General features: G+C 32.3%; 1 protein-coding gene across 2 annotated transcripts in view; it reads left to right on the top strand.

Moving 5' to 3' along the window:
* Positions 1-23468, top strand: part of LOC145261083 (rab GTPase-binding effector protein 1-like) — a 297945-nt gene that overhangs the window by 208192 nt on the left and 66285 nt on the right. For both annotated transcript variants that reach the window (XM_080119264.1, XM_080119263.1), the window contains 5 exons: positions 869-1090; positions 9553-9651; positions 13012-13050; positions 19893-19994; positions 20407-20596. In XM_080119264.1, coding sequence (XP_079975390.1) covers positions 869-1090; positions 9553-9651; positions 13012-13050; positions 19893-19994; positions 20407-20596 — 652 coding nt within the window. The remainder of the gene's footprint in view (positions 1-868; positions 1091-9552; positions 9652-13011; positions 13051-19892; positions 19995-20406; positions 20597-23468) is intronic.

Consider the following 23468-nt stretch of genomic DNA (forward strand, 5'->3'; position numbering starts at 1 on the left):
ACTAACGTACTTCCTAACCTCCGGCATAGCGCTACCAAAAGTGGTGACAAGTCAAATCAGTTCCTTCACTTTTATTGTTCTTCAGTATTTCTATTGTGAAGTGATTTATTGAAATAGAATATAAAAAAGGACATTATTGAAAAATATACAATAAAAATTAACAAAATTATAAAAAGACAAAAATAAAACAATTAGTCTTTATTTGCACTTTTAATAACAAAATTAAAAAAAATTAAGATTAAAATTTTTTATGTTTATGAAATTATAAAAATAAGTTGTTTTTTTTTAATTTGAAAAATAAGTTTTTTATTTGAAGATGTATAATTAATTTATAAAAGTATAAAAATAAAATTATCGAAATTAAAATAACAAAATTTCAAACATCATTAAAAAAAAAAAAACGCATCCAATACATAATATTCTCTAAATTGCTAAGAAATATTTTAAAAAATATTTTCAATAAAACTTATTTTCAATAATTCTTAAAAAAAAAAAAAAAAAACTAATTTCAATAACTCTTAATCAAAATAACTTTTCAACGATTATTAAATAAAAAAGAAAGATCGGAAAAACGTAATAAAACAGAGTACGAGATATAGGCGTGAGAGAAAAAAAACCCAAAGAAACTGATTTGCCTTGTCACCGCTTTCAGTAGCAGGCACCACACCGGAAGTTAGGAAGTACATTAGCTGACTATAACCCAATAATTTTCCGATATAAAACATAAAAACTTCTTTCAAAATCATTGGATTTGTCATTAAATAATCAAAAAAGGGTTGATATGCCGTAAAACAAAACGACCATTTTTTTTTTTTCTCGTTGTGAAATGTTCTAATCTTCACTATTTTTCTTTTCTTTTTGTTCACAGTTGAAGAGCGCACGGGAAAAGCTTGGCCGTCCGTGCGATATGTGCAACAACTACGAGGCCCAACTGCAGTCGGTACAGGCCCTTTTGAAGGATGCTCAGGCAAAGATTCAACAGCTGGAACGGTACTTGAAGAGTGAGCAGCAGGCGTCTCTCAATCAAAGGAAATATCAGGAAGAGTTGGAGAATAATCTCAAAAAAGTTTCAGAGGATGCTTGCCAACAGGTAAAACGTTGAGCCGAGATTCAATGCATTTGGATTATTCAAACTAGTGTTCTCACCTTGGACGTTATCCTCATAACGTTTCGGCCAATATAACGTTTCGGCCAATATATCTGTAAAATAAAAAAAGCCAGAGGTATGGAACATACATTTCATGGCCAAGGAAGAAACTTTATCGGGCACTAGTGATGGGTACTGCTTCGGATCCTCTTGGGGAGCAGCTGGGATGATCAGAGGAGAAAATCCGCTCACAGTGAAATTTGGTGCCAAGCCAGGCTTATCTGAATAATTCTGAGTTTTCCTTGACCTGGCCACTTGTCCAGAACACATTACTCCTTTTTGCTAAACTTCACAAGGTAGATGCAAGGATCGCTCCTTGGTGTCCTGCTGTGATGACAAAGAAATTGAAATGTCCCTGACTTTGTCAAAATGAATTCTGTGAACTGCTGCAAGTTTTTGGAAGCAAATTTATTACCCTGGTTGAATTCATAAAATGATGCTCTCAACCAGAATCTAATTATCCCACAAGATAATGCCCCAAGCCATGCTTCTCGGTTCACAAAAGCTTGGCTTTCAGACAAGGTGATCTCTGGTGAACGTCTGATGGGACTGGCCACCTCAGAGCCCGGATTTGAATACGATAGAGAACCTCTGGTCGATTCTGAGAAGGAAGGTTTACGAAAACGGGCATCAATTCTATAGTAAAAAAGACATTTGGGAGAGAATCAAGAAGGTATCTTCTGAAATCACACCTCAGCAAGTGCATGCATTAACATCCTCTGTTGATAGGAGGCTGATTGATTTGATTAAAAATGGAGGAAAGCGAATAAAGGGTTAAATAGTTTCATAAATTCGTATTGTTCTGTTAATTTTTATTTGAGTAATAACTGTTGTTTTCTTGTAATATGTTATCAATATATGGTACTATAATCATGATGACACAATTTTTCGAATTATATCATGTTTTAAAATGGTATTTATTGCAGATAAATGAGTGCTTGCAAACTCTTTTGGCCCATATTCCTTCCTGAAATCATTTAAAGATCCATACCCCCCCCCCGAATATGATTATTTGGTTTCCGTTTCTATGAATTTACTTCATATATTTGCATATCAAACAGTGAGTAACATAGTTATTATATTGGAAAATATTGAAGCATAAATTTATCAATTTATACATTTTGCCTTTTCTATATATAGATTTGATTTTTTACCAGTTTTTTTAATCGCTGTGGATTGTAAAACTAACCCCAAATTTTGTTTTGAAACTTGAATTTTTTCTGCAGAAGGCTTTGACATCTTTGAAAAACCTGGAAAATCTGTATGAACCATGTCCTGCTAGTTCATTTATTATTTATTCACGCAAGTGAAATGTGTGAGGTCAAAATAATTTAAACTGCAAACTTATGAATATATTTGCTTATATCTGTGTGAAATATTAATGGAAGATTATTGAGCAGAGTTTTAATAAAAATTAATTTACTATTTGGAGTTCGTAGACCCCAAATAAAAAACCAGCGTGTGGTCTTTGTATTAGAAGAAGGAAGATAATCTTCCTTGCCAAGCTTATCTTGATATGTATGCTCACACTTTCTACTGGTGCTACCAGATCAGGCTGTCTACTGACTTCCTGAGATGAAACGCACCTACATAGATGTCTTTGTTTTTTATTCCCTTTTGCAAAACTTAGTCATGTTCTGCGAAAACAAAAACAACATTCTCCTCCCCCTCCCCTCCCTCGTTTTCTTTTTCCTTCACCTCCTCACCTTTTTTTTTTTTTTTTTTTTTTTTTTTTTTTTTGCCTAGTTGGTAGGGCGATAGAACATACCAACTGCCCCCCTGCAGAGGGTAAAAATCCTTCAATGGGACCACCAGTTGACCGTTGGTGGCAACCCGTAATGCATTAAGAACGGGATCCTGGTGGTTGAGTGGAACATGCCTAGGAAATAATAACATGATACTACAACACACCACTTTGGCCCTTACTAGGCTAGACGGGAGGTTGGATAGGCCCGATCCAATCAATCGGTTGGTCATGACAAGCACTAATTCAGACAATCCAAACAAAAACACACTAACACTCAACATAAACAATAAACTGAGTTAATAAGCGATGGCTGAAGGGTCAATCAAGCTGGGAAAAAGGTAACCATCAGGAATAATAAAAATACAGGGAAATCCCATACTTGGGTGGGCATAACCATATATTGTGAATGCTTGGAAACCTCCCTATGTTTGAGTATACCAGCTATGTAGCCCTGGAGAACCGAGGCGAATGGGATTTACCCCCTCATAGTTCTTCCCCATAAGGGGCTCCGAGGAGGGTGGGGAGCATGGCTGATGAATTTTTCAAAAATTATTATGAACACCAAAAAATCCAAGAGACCACACACAGAAATTGACTCTGACAGCGACAATGAAGATACAAACTTTCCAAGATTCATCGTGCTAGAAGCAACGTCTAATATACCGTTAACTAAAATGTCACCCTTCACTATCCAAAAGGTAATATCAAGCAAAATAACACCCAAAAATGTCAAAAAATTAAGGAATGGTACCATATTGGTAGAAGTACAAAATAAAAAACAGGCCAAAACTCTACTTCAACTACAAAAATTGCATGAAACGAACATCAAAGCTTATCCACACCAAACACTAAACTACTCCAAAGGAGTCATAAAAAAACCAGGAAATCTCCGTCTGCACAACAGAAGAAATCAAAACAGAACTAAAAAACCAAGGGGTCACAGATATAAAAAGAATCACATTTAAAAAAAGGAGAGGTAATATGTACAAACACTTATATACTAACATTCAATTATCCTCAAATACCAGAGACCATGAAAATAGAACAATACATTCCAAAACCTTTACAATGCTACAACTGCCAAAAGTTTGGACATAATAAAGACCAATGTCTAAGATTCTTCACATGTAGAAACTGCAGTGAAAAAGACCCAGACCACGATGAAGAAGACTGTCCAAATAAAACCAAATGCACAAACTGTCAAGAAGAGCACCACTCTCACTCAAAACAGTGCAAAATATATAAGCAAGAGAAGGAAATAATAACAATCAAATATCAAAAAAACATAACCTTCCAAGAAGCCCGCAAAGAAGTCACAAATCGCACCAAAAACTCATATGCCACAATAACCCAACAAGCAAACAAAATGTACAACTACAATGAACTAAACCTTGCTCCAGAAATTGCAAACCTAGCAAAAGAACTAAAGAACATACTTGAAGAATTAAAATCCTTTTTATCAGAACTGAAAATAAATTTTAACAGCCAAATAAAAGTCAGAAACGAACAACCCAGTATAAAAGAAAACGAAACAAAGGAAATCAGAAAAACTTCCATCAATATTGAGGAATCAATCTCTAAAGAAATGAAACCTCCTCAATTATCAAAACGTGAAAGATCCAAGTCACTAACAAGGACAAAAACAGATGTTAAAAATAAACACACAACAACAGGAAAAATGGAAATAGAACAGAACAACAAAAAAACTACCCCCCCAAAACAAAATGACAAACAAAAAACAGAATTAGTATTAATTGAAAATGAAAATAAATTTGAACTAGTTGAAACTGATAGCCAAGAAAGACAGTCAAGACAAAGTAAATCTAAAAGTCCCAGACCAAAACCCAAAAAAAGCCTCTCGCCAGAAACAAGAAACAGACCATCCACTTCCAAAGCGATGGAGATTGATGTAGGATAAAAACCACTACAGAAATCAGACAGATTTAAAAAGAAAAGCAAAATTGAAAACCTATCTATGGAAAACCTCACAAAACACAACAAAACAACATTTCTACAATGGAATTGTAGAAAACTAAGATCTAACCATGAAGAAATGCTAGAGATCATCAACAAACAAAACCCCTCGGCAATCTGTCTACAAGAAACGCTGCTCAAAGAAAACCACAGCTATAAATACAAAGAATATAATCTGTCTACAAGAAACGCTGCTCAAAGAAAACCACAGCTATAAATACAAAGAATATAATATGTATGACAAAACAAGCACATCAACAACAAATAGACCAATTGGGGGAGTATCTATACTAATTAAAAAAACTATACCTCACACAACCCTCCAATTAAATACCGAACTTCAAGCAATAGCAGTAACAGCTAATCTATACCGGAAAATAACAATATGCTCAATATACATTCCACCAAATCAGCAAATAAACAAAAAAGAAATAGATATACTGATCAAACAACTGCCACCCCCTTACATAATAATGGGAGATTTTAATGCACACAGCAATCATTGGAGAAATAAGCGAAATAATAATAAAGGTAATATAATAAACGAAATATTATCATTAACAAACTTATGCATATTAAATAATGGCAAGAATACCTACATGCACCCAGCCAATGGATCCATGTCTGCAATAGACCTATCAATTTGTACCCCATCCATCTATATGGACTTTCAATGGGATGTATTGGAAGATCAACATGGAAGTGATCACTACCCCATTCTACTAGAAAGTAATCAAAAAATACCAGAAGAAAAAACTCAAAAATGGAAATTACACAAAGCTGACTGGGAAACATTTGCCAACCTATGCAAAACAGAAATAAATGAAAACATTTTTAAAAAAAGAAAAACCACTAAAACATTTTACACAAACATTAAACAATATTGCCATCAAAACAATACCTAAAACTTCAACACACTCCACCAAAAAAACAAATCCCTGGTTTAATGAAACATGCAAAAAAGCTGCCAAAGAAAGGAAAAACACACTTAAAAAGTTCAAACAAAACCCTACAGCAACTAACTTACAAAAATACAGAGAGATGCGCGCCAAAGCAAGATATACCATAAAACAGAGTAAAAAAACTTCCTGGAGAAACTACATTTCACAACTAAATAACCAAACACCAACTAAAAAAACATGGAATATAATAAGAAGAATTGCAGGAAAAGAAACACAGAACACCATAAACTACTTGACTAAAACTGATGGAACGAAATGCATAAACCAAAAAGAAATAACTAATTTATTAGCTGAAGAATTCTACAAAAATTCATCAAATAAACAGTATTCAGCATCATTTCAAATTTACAAAGAAACGTCAGAAAAAGAAAAACTTAATTTTACAACTAGTAACAACGAAATATATAACATACCATTCAGCATAAAAGAATTGAAAAGAACAATAAACAAAAGCAGAAATACGACTCCAGGCCCAGATGACATACATTACCAATTCCTAAAGAAATTACCAAAAACATCAAAATACTACTTAACATATATAATAAAATATGGGAAACTGGAGACATACCAGAATCCTGGTTTGAATCCACCATTATACCAATTGTCAAACCGAATAAAAACCCAGCTAACCCTACTAGTTACAGGCCTATAGCCCTTACCAGCTGTCTTTCCAAAACTATGGAAAGAATGATCAACTACCGCTTAATGTGGTACCTGGAAAAAAATAACCTTCTATCGAAATACCAGAGTGGATATCGACAAAAACAAAGTATGAATGATCAAATAGTACGACTGGAATTCTTCATTCGAGACGGTTTTGTGCGTGGACACCATGTGGTGGCTGTCTTTTTTGACATCCAAAAGGCATACGACACAGCATGGAGATATGGAATTTCAAAAGATATCCATAATATGGGGATAAGAGGAAATATGGCAAAGTTCATACATAACTTCTTACCTCACAGATATTATAAAGTGCGACAAGGAAATACACTATCAGACCAATATGAACAAGAAACAGGAGTACCACAGGGAAGTGTATTATCCATCACATTATTCCTAATAAAAATGAATGAAATAGTACAAGCGGTCGACACAGGATTTGAAAAGTCACTATTTGTAGATGACTTTTCAATTGCCTATTCTGCTCAAAATATGTCTACAATAGAAAAAAAAATACAACATAGTTTGAACAAAATAGAAAAATGGACTGACAAAAATGGATTCAAGCTAGCCAAAGATAAAACTGTTTGTGTCCATTTCTGTAGAAAGAAAAAATATCATCCAGACCCACAACTCCAAATACAGGGAAATCCAATCCCAGTAGTACAACACACAAAATTTTTAGGTGTCATACTAGACAAGAAACTAAACTTTAATGCACATATCAACGATCTAAAGCAAAGATGCCTAAAAGCATTAAAAATCTTAAAAATAATATCTAAAACAAACTGGGGAGCAGATCAAGACACAATGCTAAAAATATATCATGCACATATTCGATCAAAATTAGATTATGGATGCATCATATACAGCTCTACCTGTAAATCTTATCTCCAAAAATTAAAAACTATACAAAACCAAGGATTAAGACTTAGTCTGGGAGCATACCGAACATCACCCATGGAAAGCCTATACATAGAAGCCAAAGAACCTCCTCTACATTTAAGATGGCAGAAATTAACACTACAATATGCAATAAAACTACAAAGTAATCCAAACAATCCAACATATGAAAAAACTTTCAACCTGCAATATACAAACTTCTATACCAGCAAACCAAAAAACATACCCTCCTTTGGACATCGTATCAAAAACACAATAACTCAAATTAATAAAGAACCTAATATCATAATCGCACACACAGTAAGTAACAGACCACCATGGACCTTAAAAAATCCAAAAACTGATCTAACCCTCACTAAATACAAGAAAAATAATACAAACAACTTAATAAATAGAAGCCACTTTGGTGAGCTTAGAGAAAAATATTTAGAATACAAAGAAATATACACAGATGGATCCAAAACAACAAAAGGAACAAGTGCAGCATGTACCGATGGACAGATCCATCTCCAAACAAGACTTCGCATTGATGCATCAATATATACAGCGGAACTACAGGCAATCAAAATGGCACTTGAACTTATAAAAAACAATAATGGGAAAAAGTTTATTATATACATTGACTCTTTGTCATGCATCTTAGCTCTAAAAGGAGAAGAACTCGAACACCCTTACATAATCGACATAATGAATGAATACAATGAAATTAGCGAAAAAGGGAAAAAGATTATCCTAGCCTGGATACCAAGCCATGTTGGTATACCAGGCAATGAAAAAGTTGATAAACTAGCCAAAGAAGCTATATATCAAAATATAAGAAACATCAAAATACCATACACAGATTTAAAAAAAAAAAATAATAGAATGCAACAAAATTAAGTGGCAAGCAGAATGGGATACATGCACCCAAAATAAATTGCATGAACACCAACCTACAATCAAAAAACAAAATAAAATAGTAATGAAAGGACGAAAAGAAAACATCGTTCTAAACAGAATACGAATTGGACACACCAAACTAACACATTCACACTTAATTGAAGCAACAGAAAAACCGAAATGCACATTCTGTAACCAACAAATGACAATAAAACATATATTAACAGAATGCCGGAAATACAAATCTACTAGAGACAAATATTATATAGCAAATGAAATCAAAGAACTGTTTCATAAGATAACACCACACCAGATCATCAAATATTTAAAAAAAATACAACTTTTCAAATTATTATAAATAATGCTGATAAAACTCTGAAAGCAACCAAAAGTTTAAAAACACAAAACAATATAATAATTAAAAATTTGTATAAACCAAAAAAAAAAAAAAACTGTCTAAAATCAATCAATGGTTTGGCATTAAATGACCCACAGTGGTTGATATGCCGTAAAACACCAATAAACCAACCAAACCAACTCACACTTTCTAGAGTCCGAATAGTAAATTTAATTCTTAAGATAATCGACAGATCGATTTTTTTAATATGTCATTTTAAACAAAAACAACAGTACTTACTTGTTATGTCAAAAATAGTAATATACTTAAAAATTACAAAAATTCATGGAGAAGAACAACTGCTATTGTGTTTTTAGTCTAAAAAAAAAAGTCCATCATTAAAGTATCCAAAAGAGAGATAAGTATGTTCCCTGTATTCGTAATCTTCCAGATATTTACATCTAGGGAAATACAATTTCCCCTAATTTTCCATAAAAATTATTTTTAACTATAAATAATTTTCTTAATGAATTTTTGGAATTTTTGAAGATATCACTATTTTAAGTACTGTTGTTTTTGCTTTGAAACCACATATTTAAAAAAAAAATCCATCTGTCGCTTCTTTTTTAATAAGCACCGTGAATTTTATTTTATTAAAATTCTACTCAATAATTTTCTATAATTTTTGGTGTAGACTAATATTTTTCATTGGTAGATGAATATATCAATAATTTTTCCTGACATTTTATTTTTTTTTGAACTGCCATGTTTCACTTGAGTGAAACGAGAACCCAAAAATCTTTTCTTTTTTTTTTTTTTTTTTTTTTTTCTTCCGAATTGTTGATATCAAAAAATATTTGGTTATTTTTTTATTGAAACATTTCATTAAAATCTCCTTTTTTTTTTTTTTTTTTTATTTTATTTTTTTTTTATATATCAGATCTCGACAGTCGCAGCGAAACTGCTAGAGTCCGAGAAATTCACCCAAGAAGTTAAACAGCAACTGACTCAATCACACATAGAATTACAAGATCAATTGGTTAGTGTCTGCGGACTTTTTTTTGTTTTACCATTCTATCTGATTAGTAATCTGCAAAAATCAGTTTTTTGCAAACTCCTTGGCATCCCTGGCATTACCTCATCCAACATAACCCCCTCCCCTCTCAATATTATCTCCTGTAAAAAAAAAAATTTCAGTGAAATCTCTTTTGCTGTTCATCAATGTCTGGCTTGAATGTTGATCCCATAAAAATAATTCTAAAACCCCTTAATATAGAATTAATACTTAAAAATGAATGATAACCCCCTGCATATGCTTGCTCCCAGCCCTGAACTACATATAATTTTTATTCTTATTTTTTAATTTTTAATAAGTTATTAAACATACGCATTACTGACGTTTGGTTATTCCCTAAGCTCAAGGAAAACCTTAGAGGCTGTCATTATGAGACAATTGAGAAGATGAAAGAGGCTGTGACTAGGGTCATTGACACCTTCACGCAAGAAGACTTCCATGATGCTTTCCAGAAGTTGTTGGAACAATACAACAAGTTCATTGCAGCCGGAGGAGATTACTTCAAAGGGGACCAGAGTTTCGTGTGTATACTATCAACAAAAAAAGTTTGGAAACTTATATTTGTATTTAATAAAACAAAGAGAATAATGAATAACAACCAAAAGACTTTGCAAGATTTACTTGACCGACACACTAGTTTTGTTGGGTTAAATACATTGCTAGTAGGTGCTTCTTCGTAGAGAAGGTGTCTGTAGTGAGTTCATCATCAATTACATGTAATTGACACATATATTTAAAACATTATTTTTTAAATATTGTTATTGATTGAATATTCAAATTTAAAATTTAAGAAATCCCAAAACGATATCTTTTTTTTTTTTTTCTTTAAAATAAACATTTACTTTAAAGATATGAAGCAAGCTTTCAACCTGATTGAGTCCTTGCCACGCAATTTTTTGTTATTAATCATTTTTTCTCTTTTTTTTCTTTTTTTCCTTTTTTCTTTATTCCTTTTTTCTTTTTTCTTTTTTTCCTTTTTCTTTTTTCTTTTTTCTTTTTTTCCTTTTTTTCTTTTTTTCTTTTTTTCCTTTTTTCTTTTTTCCTTTTTTCTTTTTTCCTTTTTTCCTTTTTTCCTTTTTTCCTTTTTTCTTTTTTTCTTTTTTTCCTTTTTTCCTTTTTTCTTTTTTTCCTTTTTTCTTTTTTTCCTTTTTTCCTTTTTTCTTTTTTTCCTTTTTTCCTTTTTTCTTTTTTTCCTTTTTTCCTTTTTTCTTTTTTTCCTTTTTTCTTTTTTTCCTTTTTTCTTTTTTTCCTTTTTTCTTTTTTTCCTTTTTTCCTTCTTTCTTTTTTTCCTTTTTTCTTTTTTTCCTTTTTTCTTTTTTTCCTTTTTTCTTTTTTCCTTTCTTTTTTTCCTTTTTTCTTTTTTTTTCTTTTTTCCTTTTCTTTTTTTTCCTTTTTTCCTTTTTTTTTCTTTTTCTTAGATATAAAAATCTCTAAAGAACAGTAGTCTGTCAGATTGCACGTGAAGAGAGACTTACAAACAGCCCATTTAACAAATGGACTACTTTTCTGAATTTTGGAGATAAGGATTGGTTATTCGTATATTTGGATTCTTCAGACTACTGTTCTCATCTTAAGTGCCATTTTCACAACGTAACCAAGTGTATTTTGTCGAACTCAAGAATTTGGACGCAATTTGGAACGGAATCCTTTATTTACTTCACAGGGGTAGCATGCTCTCGTTCTGTTAACCACGACTGAATAGATGTCTTGAGTAATTTGCAATTGTATTTTTTGATCGTCATTACTGAGAATTGAACTTTTAACTTTACAGAAGAATATCATTTTTACAGTTGATTTTTCCCAGTACTCTAACCACTGCGCCACGGGTCCTTGTGGACTATTCTAGTATGAACTTTGGTAGCTTTAAACCTATTTTATTTCTAGTTGTAAATATTACTATTTATTTCTAATTATTATAGTTTGGAGGTGTGTGTGTTGAGCAAAAGAAAAAAAAAAGTGGTATTAGGAAAGGAAGCAAACGTGAACCCGTACCGCGAAGGAGGAAAAGAACATGAAAAAAAAAGTGGAGTGTTTGCTGTTGCGCCTATTGCCAAACCGGAAGTGACGTAGGTTTAAATTAAGGCTAGAAAATCGAAAAGAGGCGATGACTTTCGAAAATATCTGCGAAAAAATAAGTGACCAGTTGAGGGTGAAGGAATTAATATTTTTGGCTAATTTTTCAATATTTGTTGTCTGAAGGGTCAAGCTTAAAACGATACCGATCTCGTGAAAATCTGTCGCCTCTGTCGAAAATTTTAGGCAGGTATGCAAACATACATACATTTAAACAGATGAGATTTATATTATAGATTAACAGTTCCCATAGTGTGTTAAGTTCTATACTAAGTCTACTTAGTAATTTATTGCCTCCCAGCAATGATGTGCTGCTTCTTATTCTCCACCATTCTTCTCTGTCTATAATTTTTACTTCGTTTCATAATTCCCTCCAGATATGATCAGGCATACCAGACTTTTCAATCTCTCCACATATATCCTTTTGATGTTCTTCTAACCGTACATTCAGTGGACGACATGTCTTACCTTTGTGTAGGTTTCCACATTTACATACAGTTCTTAGTCATGATTTTTTTCTGTTGGGGCTTGACTCACACAAGCTGTTTCCAGAGAGTTGAATCTCTTCTGAATACTGTTCTGATGTCATATGGCTTACATATTCTTAGAAATTTTTCCGACAAGCCCTTCATGTATGGTATACAAACTAGTGAGTTTTAAGATGGTGTCCTTCAGTGTCTGGTTCAGATTTTTTGAAGCTGATGTCATGCTTTCTGGATAGTTGTTTTGGTGGAGAATTTTTCTTAAACTGTCCATCTCCTCTGGATATGCGTGGCTCTTACTACATATTGCTTTTGTTTGGTGTTGTAGGCAACGGACGATTCCTTTCTTTACATTATAAGGATGGTGGGAGTTGAAATTTATGTACTTTTGCAGATATGCCCTTATGAAATATCACATACCAAAGAAGAAGCACTAGCTCTCTTTCCTTGCCATTAAGCAAGTACTTAAATTAAAACAAAGAACTGATTTGTATATACCCATAATTATATCATGTCAATCCTATTTTTTATTTTTAAAGAGACATGTCAACACTAACAAATTCTCTCTTTCCCACTTCTTGGTCATGTGACCCTTGACATCTTCAGTCCTTTTTTTTTATATCAAATTTTAATTTCTAACTCCTATAACAATTCACTTCCTATCTTTGTCCAGCAAGACTACCTTATTGTATAAAATTTTGAAAATCTTAATTAAATGATCTCTTCTTGTTGTAAAAGCATATACTTTTTGTTTTGTTTTTTATTGTAGAAAAGATTAACAGAATCTAGAGAAGAAGTGCAAATGGAGGTAAGTTACATCTTTTTATTAACTATGTTAGGAATTTGTTTTTTTTTCACTATGTTAGGAATTTGTTTTTTTTTTCACTATGTTAGAAATTTGTTTTTTTTTCACTATGTTAGGAATTTGTTTTTTTTCACTATGTTAGGAATTTGTTTTTTTTTCACTATGTTAGGAATTTGTTTTTTTTTTCACTATGTTAGGAATTTGTTTTTTTTTTCACTATGTTAGGAATTTGTTTGTTTTTTCACTATGTTAGGAATTTGTTTTTTTTTCACTATGTTAGGAATTTGTTTTTTTTTTCACTATGTTAGGAATTTGTTTTTTTTTTCACTATGTTAGGAATTTGTTTTTTTTTTCACTATGTTAGGAATTTGTTTTTTTTTTCACTATGTTAGGAATTTGTTTTTTTTTTCACTATGTTAGGAATTTGTTTTTTTTTTCACTATGTTAGGAATTTGTTTTTTTTTTTTCACTATGTTAGGAATTTGTTTTTTTTTTTTTCACTATGTTAGGAATTTGTTTTTTTTTTCACTATGTTAGGAATTTGTTTTTTTTTTCACTATGTTAGGAATTTGTTTTTTTTTTTCACTATGTTAGGAATTTGTTTTTTTTCACTATGTTAGGAATTTGTTTTTTTTTCACTATGTTAGGAATTTGTTTTTTACTATGTGAGGAATTTTAGTAAAAAAATATTCCTCACATTCGGACAACGACAACCATACTAGAAATAAAAATACTAATAACGAGCAATGCAACTGTAGATACTGCATACTTTGCCCACTTCAAAATAAATGTCTAACCAAAAGCATAGTTTACCAGGCCACAATATTTGCGAAAGAAAACCCGAATAACAAGAAATATTACGTAGGTATGACTTCCTTAGATTTCAAAACTCGATATTATGACCACAAAAGTACATTGAATAATAAAAAAACACCAAATGAAAACAACTCTAGCAAACAAATACTGGGAACTCCAGGAAAGTGGACATTTGCCGGTAGTCGAATGGAAAATAGTAAGACAAGCAAACACATGTAGAGACCTAGATGATCCATGGAGATTATGCCTTCATAAAAAATTAGCTATCCTATATTTTAAAGAACCCCAACATCTATTAAACTCTAGGAGAGAAATAGTGAACAACTGTGTTCACAAGATAAAATGTACTCTAGGATAGAGATACAAAATAATTTTAAAACTAACAAAAACAATAGAAAATAAACAAATAAACATACATATACATAAACTATCACACACACACACACACACACATATATAAACTAGCAAAAAAAAACCCATTTAACCTAGATTTAAAATAGATATCTATGCTCCCACACAAAATAGCACTCACAAAGGAACGAGTCAACCGGAGGTCAACTGGGCCTTTATCCTGTAAGTGCCTGCTCATTGGCTGATTAGGAAGGATGTAGTGGAAACTAGAAAGCTAATTGGCTAACTAAAAACACAATAGAAGGTGCATATATAAAAACACGAGACAACCACAAAATTCTCTGATAACCCTGATGAATCCTAGCGTGGATGAAATGCGGCATATTCTGTGTAGCTTAATCGCCATATATATTTTTTAACTTCTTATATATATATATATATATATAAGTGGATGACACTTTCAGTATATTCCAAAATTTTATCTTCATGAATTCTTTCAACATATTAAAGGTTGAATATTGTTTTTACAGACATGTTTTATTTACATGGTTCAATCAATATAGGCATGCTAAAATGGAATCGGCAGAAAAACAGAACTTTTCTTAGGCATGTAATGTTGAAAATGAGACGTATAAAATAACGTAAATATTGTACGTTGACATCTTAGTTTTATAGTGAGAGCTATTCATATTATTTTTGTATTCCACAAGAATATATATGGCTCTACATTGCGAGTGAAACAGTTGCATTTGCGAGTGATTTTTTTTTCAAAGTGTCGACTAGAAATAATGAAACGCTTATCTTTTGGTGGTTGTATTTCTTTGACTGACAATCTTCCAAAGCTCACTACGGAGTGAAAAATATCTTTTTCAACTTTTTTCTTTTTTTATTATTAAACGAACAAAGTCAAATTATTTAAACAATAAAAGTTTAATAGAACAATATACTCTTTTTTTTATTTTTTAACGAAGGCTGTTTAAAAAATATCTGAATTAGAATGTTTATACCTTCAAGCAGTGGCGTATCTAGGGTATGGCAGGCGTGGCCCGTGCCATGGGCGTCACTCTGACATGGGCGCAAAAATTGCTTGATTAAAATTAGTAGTTAGGTATATCTAAGGTATAAATTATTAAGAAGGGGCGCACATTCAAACTTTGCCATGGGCGCCATTTTATATAGGTACGCCACTGCCTTCAAGTATCAACATAAAATTTGTTGTATATTTAGAATTACACTTATTAAAAAAGCACAGAAAAATCTTTGAGTTACATACTCGTCACAGAACGAAGATGTCATATTCTAAAAATCATGTGGGTTTGGCTAGTAACTTTTCTATTTGGCTAGTAAACGAAAATATTTAGTTGTCAAAGGTCAACTGAAGATAAGTTTGTCTGTAGAGCCCTGATATATATATTTATATATAATATGAGGGATTAATAATTGTGAAATTATGAAGTCTACATAGAGGGAAACATAAAATCCATTTTTTTCATGCACGATTGTTTCAGAAAAAATATCCTTTTATTTATTCAATATTTACATAAAATAACTAAAAGGATGTTGTTTCCAAAATGATCGTACATGAAAAAAGTGGGTTTTGTTATGTTTCGTCCTATGTAAACCTGATAATTTCACAATTATTAATCCCTCACTTTTTCTATATATACTCTACGTAACAACTATTGAGATTTTCATAACTGCAATACTTCTTGCTCTTATAGACCTTTCACTTTTTCTTTTTAAGCCGAGGATGAAGGTTCTCATTTTGGATTTCTCTCTTTTACTATTAGGTCCCGTTTGACTTGGGACAAACTTCTCTTTGGACTACTGCACTGTCTGGAAAAAAACAATTTTCATTATTTCAGCTGTTTTGTAAACTTTCCAATCGGATTTTTGAAAACTTCCCAATCTGATTATATGCATTGTCACGCTGGATTTATTTTGGAATAAATTCTATCTAAAGAACTGTTTTGCATTTTGGATCAACTCTAGAGGAGTTTCATTCAAGCTGAAATATTATGCGCGGTTTGTTTTTATATTAGTTTTTTTTACATATCCAATATTTTTTCATGTTTTTGTTTGTCAATTTATAAATACAATAAGTTGCGGTTTCACTTAATGCCTTAACTAGCAAATTCTAGCATTGTTACAAATATAATTTGCTGATTTCTTTATGTCCTTTGATGAGAATAATAATAACAATAGCATTCTTTGAAACTCCGCGGAATAAGGACTTTGAAAATTGTTTTTTGGAGTATTCAGTCGAACAATAAATTTTGATTGTAAAGTTCAACTTACAGTTTTAATTTTCTTTCTCTTATATATATAAAACTGGATCTCATTTAACACGGGGACAAATATACTAACAGTATTTAATAACTAACAAGAAACTAAATAAACTATAAAATAAAAAAATTGCAATTAAAAAAATAAAAATAATTCGCCCTTAACCATCCTGCACACATTTTTATAACACAATAGAGAGAGAGAGAGAGAGAGAGAGAGACTATAAATACACCAAGCCTCAAAGGAAAAGAAAAAACGAAAATGATAACAACAACCGCTCCTGACAATAATCGGATGCACCAATAGAAAGCGTTTAAGAAAAACATGGCCGAACAAAAACATTTGGGCTCTATTCTATACAACATGCCAGCCAATATAAAAAAAGATCACTCGGCAAATCGAAAAGATTTCCAGAAAAACAGAAAAAAGCATAACTCTGTCATGTTCATTCAGACTTGCCTGAATAATGACTTGCTACCAAAATATATATATATATATATTACAATAATAATTTTTTAATGCCTACAGACACTAGTGTTTCATCCTTTTGGGAATCATCAGTACAAGGTGCCATGATTGTTACCTGTAGGGAGATTCAAACCCAACCACAACGACATCTCTGACTCCATTAGCAAGGAACAAACCTCATGGGCAATCTCAACCATGAAAAATATTGTTAAAATTTTAGCATTTATTTTTAAAATATTGTAACGTCCGGCCATAAGTTGCCATCTTAGTTTTATGGGGAAATCTATTCATATCATTATTTTTGTATTTCAAAAGAATATATATGTTAGTGTATGTATGTATGTATGTATATATGAAAGAATATATATGTATGTGTATGTATGTATCTAATTTTGTCTACCTTGGTAGTACTGTATGAAATGATGGTGCTCTTGATGCAGAAATAAGACAGAGAATCAGCAAGGCATCAGATGCATTTGGTCTGATGATAATTTAACTCTGACAATTAAAATGTCAGTATATTAGGCATGTGTATTGCCATCCCTACTCTTGCTTCTGAAACCTGGACTCTGTACCCGTCACATGTGGAACAGCTTGACAGGTTTCATCAACACTGCCTTAGACCCATTCTTGGGTTAAAATAGGACAATTTCATCCCTGATACCTGTGTATCGAATAGGGCAAAAACCACCGGTATTGCTACCACTGTTATAAAAAACCAGATGTGTTGGGCAGGTCATCTCGGCTGGCTTGATGACTATCAACTCCCAAAATAGTTGTTTTATGGTGAGCTCCTTCTTGGCAAAAGAACCCGGCACAAGCCCAAAACGTTTTCGTGATAGCATCAAGGAGAGTTTGGTGAGCTTTCATATCCCTGTTAACAGTTTGGAGTCCCTAGCGTCTGATCGCATGCAGTGGAGGGCACTGATATACAGGAGCGCAGAACACTTTGAGGCAGCCAAGATAGACCGAGCAAAGCTTAAGAGAGCATGTAGGAAGCACTAAACCTTGCCACCCAATTATGGTGATCTCTGCATCTGTGAGGTGTATGACCAGGCTCTATTGGCCAGGGCAGGTCTTGGTAATCACGTGAAAGTGCACAACGATAAGTCCCGTTACTGTTGGTTTCATCCAAACCAATGACCACCATTGAGGTTATGTCTGCTTGAGGGTATGCAAATCGCTAGCGGGACTGAAAAATCATCTTCGGGCACATGGAAGCTCAGTGACAGGGGGAGTGGCACTTGTCTGACAAGATGTTGCAATCATCATCTATAATATAAATCTCACCTGTCTGTTTAAATGTATCTATGTATGTTTGTATGTCTGCCTAAAACTTTCGGCAGAGGTGATGGATTTTCACAAGATCGGTATCGTTTTGAAGCTTGAAACTTCGGACGACAAATATCGAAAAATTGGCTAAAAACATTAATTCCTTCACCCTTAACTGAGCACTTTTCTACAGGGAGGGGGTGGCATTTTTGTCGATATTTTCGAAAGTCATCCCCACTTTTCGATTGTCTAGCCTTAATTCAAACATTTGCCACTTCCGGTTTGGCGATGGACGCAACGGCAAAGACGTCACATTTTTTTTTTTTTTCACGTTCTTTTCTCCTTCGCAGTACGGGTTCAAGCCTGCCTGCCTGCCTACTACCACTTATTTTTTTTGCCTAACACACACCTCTAAACATCCAGGCAACGCCGGGCCCCCAGGCTAGTATATATATATATATATATATATATATATATATATATGTATATATATATATATATTTTTTTTTTTTTTTTTACACAGTGATCACCACTTATCAAGGCCCGGAAGCCACTCAGGGATAAGGGTTATTGCAAGTACATTACGTTAGTGAGGAGATTTGATGAAGTGTTTAATTAGGGGGGGCGGTTCATTAGGAATTTGTTAACATTAGACTTGAAGACATCCAAGTTGTAGTCCGGAGGGAAGCAGGCATGTATATATATTATTTATTAGTGTTAATCGGAATATTTGAGGGAATCAGTATTGGAATTGGAAAACTTTGTACCGATTTTCCGATGCCAAAACGATTCTTTTGTCTTTTTTATTTGATTTTGTTTAAACCAAAATCTTCCATTGCTGGTAATAATGATACAATAATAAATATTTATTGATTTTAAAATATCAGTGAAGCTAAAATCGATAGATCTTGCCCCACAAGTATATTTCCATGTTTAAGAAAATATCTGCACATTTAACGTGTGTGTTTCTACAGTAATCAGAGAAAATACAGCTAATACAGTTAAATATTTTGAGATTTATAAGGAATCGGAATCAGTAATTTTATTGGAATTGGAAATTTTATCAAAATCGTGAATTTTGTACAGTATTGGAATTAAGAAAAATATTGGAGTATTTTTCCCTATTCTGATACAAGTACCAATTCCATACTAAATTCCTGATTCTGATTATTTATAACCTTCTAAATATTTTACTATATAGTGGTATTTTTTTCTAAATTACCATAAAAACACACGTTAAATGTGCAAATATTTTTCTAATCGTAAAAGTATATTTGTCGGGGATGATCTATCGATTTTAGCTATACTGGTTTAACACGGCTGCCGAGACAGTGTAATTTTTATTTATATATATATATATATATATATATATATATATATATAGTGGCAAAACCAAAAACAACAAAATGGAATAACTTCATATTTGTATTCTTTACGGATATTACAATTGTTTGAACCTAAATCATACAATTTAAAATTGTCTGATTTGTCATTTAAAAATTTTCATATTTACATCTCATCAGATATAATTAAAATCAAATATGATTTAATATATATATATATATATATATAAAATGATTTTATTTATTTAATGAAATATATTTAAGTAAAATTTAATCCATATATGAAATACTAATTTTCATTTTTTTCAGCTGGATCGATTGACAAAGGAAAATGATGTTCTTGTGGGTAAACACTCAAAGCATTCCCAACAATTACAGAACGAGGATATTAATCTTCCAAATAATCTTGAAGTAAGAAAATATTATTTTTCAAATGCTTTTTATAGTTTATGTTGAAAATATTTTTTCAAATACTTTATTATAGTTTATGTTAAATATTTTTTTCTAAATACTTTTTTATAGTATATGTTGAAAATATTTTTTTTCAATTACTTTTTTATAGTTTATGTTGAAAATATTTTTTTTCAAATACTTTTTATAGTATTTGTTAAAAATATTTTTTACAATACTTTTTTATAGTTTATGTTGAAAATATTTTTTTTTCAACTACTTTTATTTTAATTCCACTAAAAATCTAAGCTTTTGGAAATTGTCTTTTTTATCAACAATTTCTTATTTCAAAATTGTTATTTTTCTCTTTTAGCATTGAACTCAATTTCTTTTTATTTTAGAGCTCATTTTTTTTTCCCATTGTTGTTCACAGGAGATGCAACTGTTGTTGCTGAATTACAGAGAAGAGATCATTGCAGCCAAGGTTGCCAAAGAACATCTCGAAGACGCTCTAAAGAGCGAGATTCTCTTCTTAAAAGACAGGGTTCTTGCCGAACAACAGGAAAAGAATACGGTGGAGGAGACTCTATCACAAGAGGTTAGCACTTTGCAAGAACGACTAGGTAAGCCATCACCCTTTTTGATGCTTCTTCTACATATATATATATATATATATATATAAGTAATGTTACGATTCCGATACAATTACTGATTCCGATTCTTTATAAATCTCTAAATGTTTGACTATAAAGTTATTTTTTCCCCAATTACATATATTAAATATGCAGATATTTTCTCAAACATAAAAACAAACTTGTGGGAGAATGATCTATAGATTTTTGGTTTTACTGGTTTAAAATCAATAAATATTTATTATTCAACATTACAACCAACAGACAAAAGAATCGTTTTTAGCATTGGAAAATAGGAATAAATTTTTCCAATATCCCCAAAGTTCTGATTTTGATAAATCGTCTCAACACTTGTGTGTGTGTGTATACATATATATATATATATAATTATTTTTTTTTATTTTACTATAATAATTAAATACCTACAGACACTAGTGTTTCATCCTTTCGGGATTCTTCAGTGCAGGGTGTCACGATTAACACCAGCCGAACGATTCGAACCCCGCGACATGAGACATCTCTGGCTCGATTAGCGGAGACCGTATCCATTCGGCTACCATCAACCGCATGAAATAGTATTGAATTTTAAACATTTTAATTTAAATGTTCATTACGTCAGACAGACAGTGATCTAATCGTTATACGATGATCTATGCATAAGAGCTAAATTGACCGACTTTTAATTCAACTGAAAGTGCTCAACGATAAGAAATGAATTTCTTAAAGGGGCTGTCATAATTATTTTTTTTTTTTACTATAATAATTAAATACCTACAGACACTAGTGTTTCATCCTTTCGGGATTCTTCAGTGCAGGGTGTCACGATTAACACCAGCCGAACGATTCGAACCCCGCGACACGAGACATCTCTGGCTCGATTAGCAGAGACCGTATCCATTCGGCTACCATTAATCGCATGAAATAGCGTTGAATTTTAAACGTTTTAATTTAAATGTTCATTACGTCAGACAGACAGTGATCTAATTGTTATACGATGATCTATGCATAAGAGCTAAATTGACTGACTTTTAATTCAACTGAAAGTGCTCAACGATAAGAAATGAATTTCTTAAAGGGGCTGTCATAATTATTTTTTTTTTTTTTTACTAATTAAAATAATTAAATTTTTTATTTATATATATTTTATTTATATTTTTATTTTTATATATATATATATATATGTATGTATGAGAAAGGAAATTAAAACTGTAAGTTAAAATTTACAATTATTTTTATTATTCGACAGAATACTCCTGAAAACAATTTTCAAAGTCCTTATTCCGCAGAGTTTTAAAGAATGTGATTCTTGCTATTCTCCTCATCAGAGGACAGAAAGAAATTAGCAAATTATAATTGTAGCTGGGCTAGAATTTGCTGGTTAAGACATTAAATGAAACTACAGTTTATGATATTTGTATATCAATTTATATATTTTCTAATGATAAAACACTCTATAATATGCATGAGGGAAGAACAGATGTACATAAATCTGACAATGGCAGAATCATTAGAAAATGACCTCCAGACTATAATGGAATGGGGCCACAAATAAATGGTAACATTTAATGCTGGTAAAACTAAGCTGCTCTCCTTTAACAATTACAAGACGCCTCTCCAACTGCCTATATCCATGACAGATAGCATCCTACCTGAGAATTCTACTTTCAAACTCCTTGGCCTAACATTTGCGTGCAATATGAACCTGAACAAATATATAGAGGACATTGCAAAAGCTGCTGCAAAGAAGGTAGGTTCCCTCTATCGTGCTAGAGTACTACTCACACCTGAGAGTATTCTATACCTCTACAAAGCCACCATTCGCCTATGCATGGAGTATTGTTGCCACATCTGGGCTGGTGTATCTACCACTAGTCTCTCCCTCTTAGATAAAGTCCAAAAAAGAATTGTCCATCTAATCGGTCCCACTTTATCAACTAAGCTCCCATCGCCGCAATGTTGCATCTCTGTGCCTGTTTTATAAATATTTTAATGGAATGTGTTCTGATGAACTTGTTTCACTTGTACCTTCTCGACATACATATCCCCGACAAATCCGTTTAGCAACAAAATCTCACCCTTTCACTGTCGATGTCCCTAAATGCCAGAAAGCTTTCTATTCTAATAGTTTCTTCCCTCAAACAGCTAGACTTTAGAATTCCCTTCCTGCTGCCTGCTTCCCTGGCTGTACTGATATGCAAAAGTTTAAATGTAACATAAACAAATAATCTTTCCTAGACATGGCCCCAAATAGTAGCCCCTTACATCCAAGTGGCGATATGCTTTGTAAGGGGTGAACAGGAGTAAAAAAAAAAAAAAAAAAAAAAAAAAAAAAATGATAGTCATAAATTTACAAAATATTTGTGTCCGTTAAAAAAAAACGTGTGAGGAAATGTGAAAAAGAACAAAAACAAACCAGGAATAATATTCCTGCATGTTTGAAGACTCTTCCAATAGTAATCCGAAAAGTGAAAGAGAATTCTTTAAAAGGAATCCAAGAGTCAGAATTTAAAATCCAGTGGGTAATGTAATCTGGTTGGAAAAATAATTCAAAGTAGCTCAAATTCATAAATTCATAAAAAAATTGTTCTTTCAATCAATGTAGTAATCCAAAGACTGCAAGAGAAATATAGAAACAGAAAAACCAACAGGTCACCTTCCATCGTTGGTGGCCCTGTCGGTGGGGCATTAGAATACGCCGACTGCCCCCCTGCAGAGGGTAAAAGTCCCTCAATGGGGGTCCTGGATATGACCTTAAACTATATCCAGTGGTGAGGCCCCAGCTTGTGGGCTTTGGGGAGTGTGGAGCCACCCTTTAATTACCATTGCTCCCAGGTCCACTCTGACCCGGAGTGGTAGTCCCAAC

Source organism: Euprymna scolopes, chromosome 37, assembly GCF_053919585.1.
Source record: "Euprymna scolopes isolate OS-2025 chromosome 37, ASM5391958v1, whole genome shotgun sequence".
Classification (NCBI taxonomy): domain Eukaryota; kingdom Metazoa; phylum Mollusca; class Cephalopoda; order Sepiida; family Sepiolidae; genus Euprymna; species Euprymna scolopes.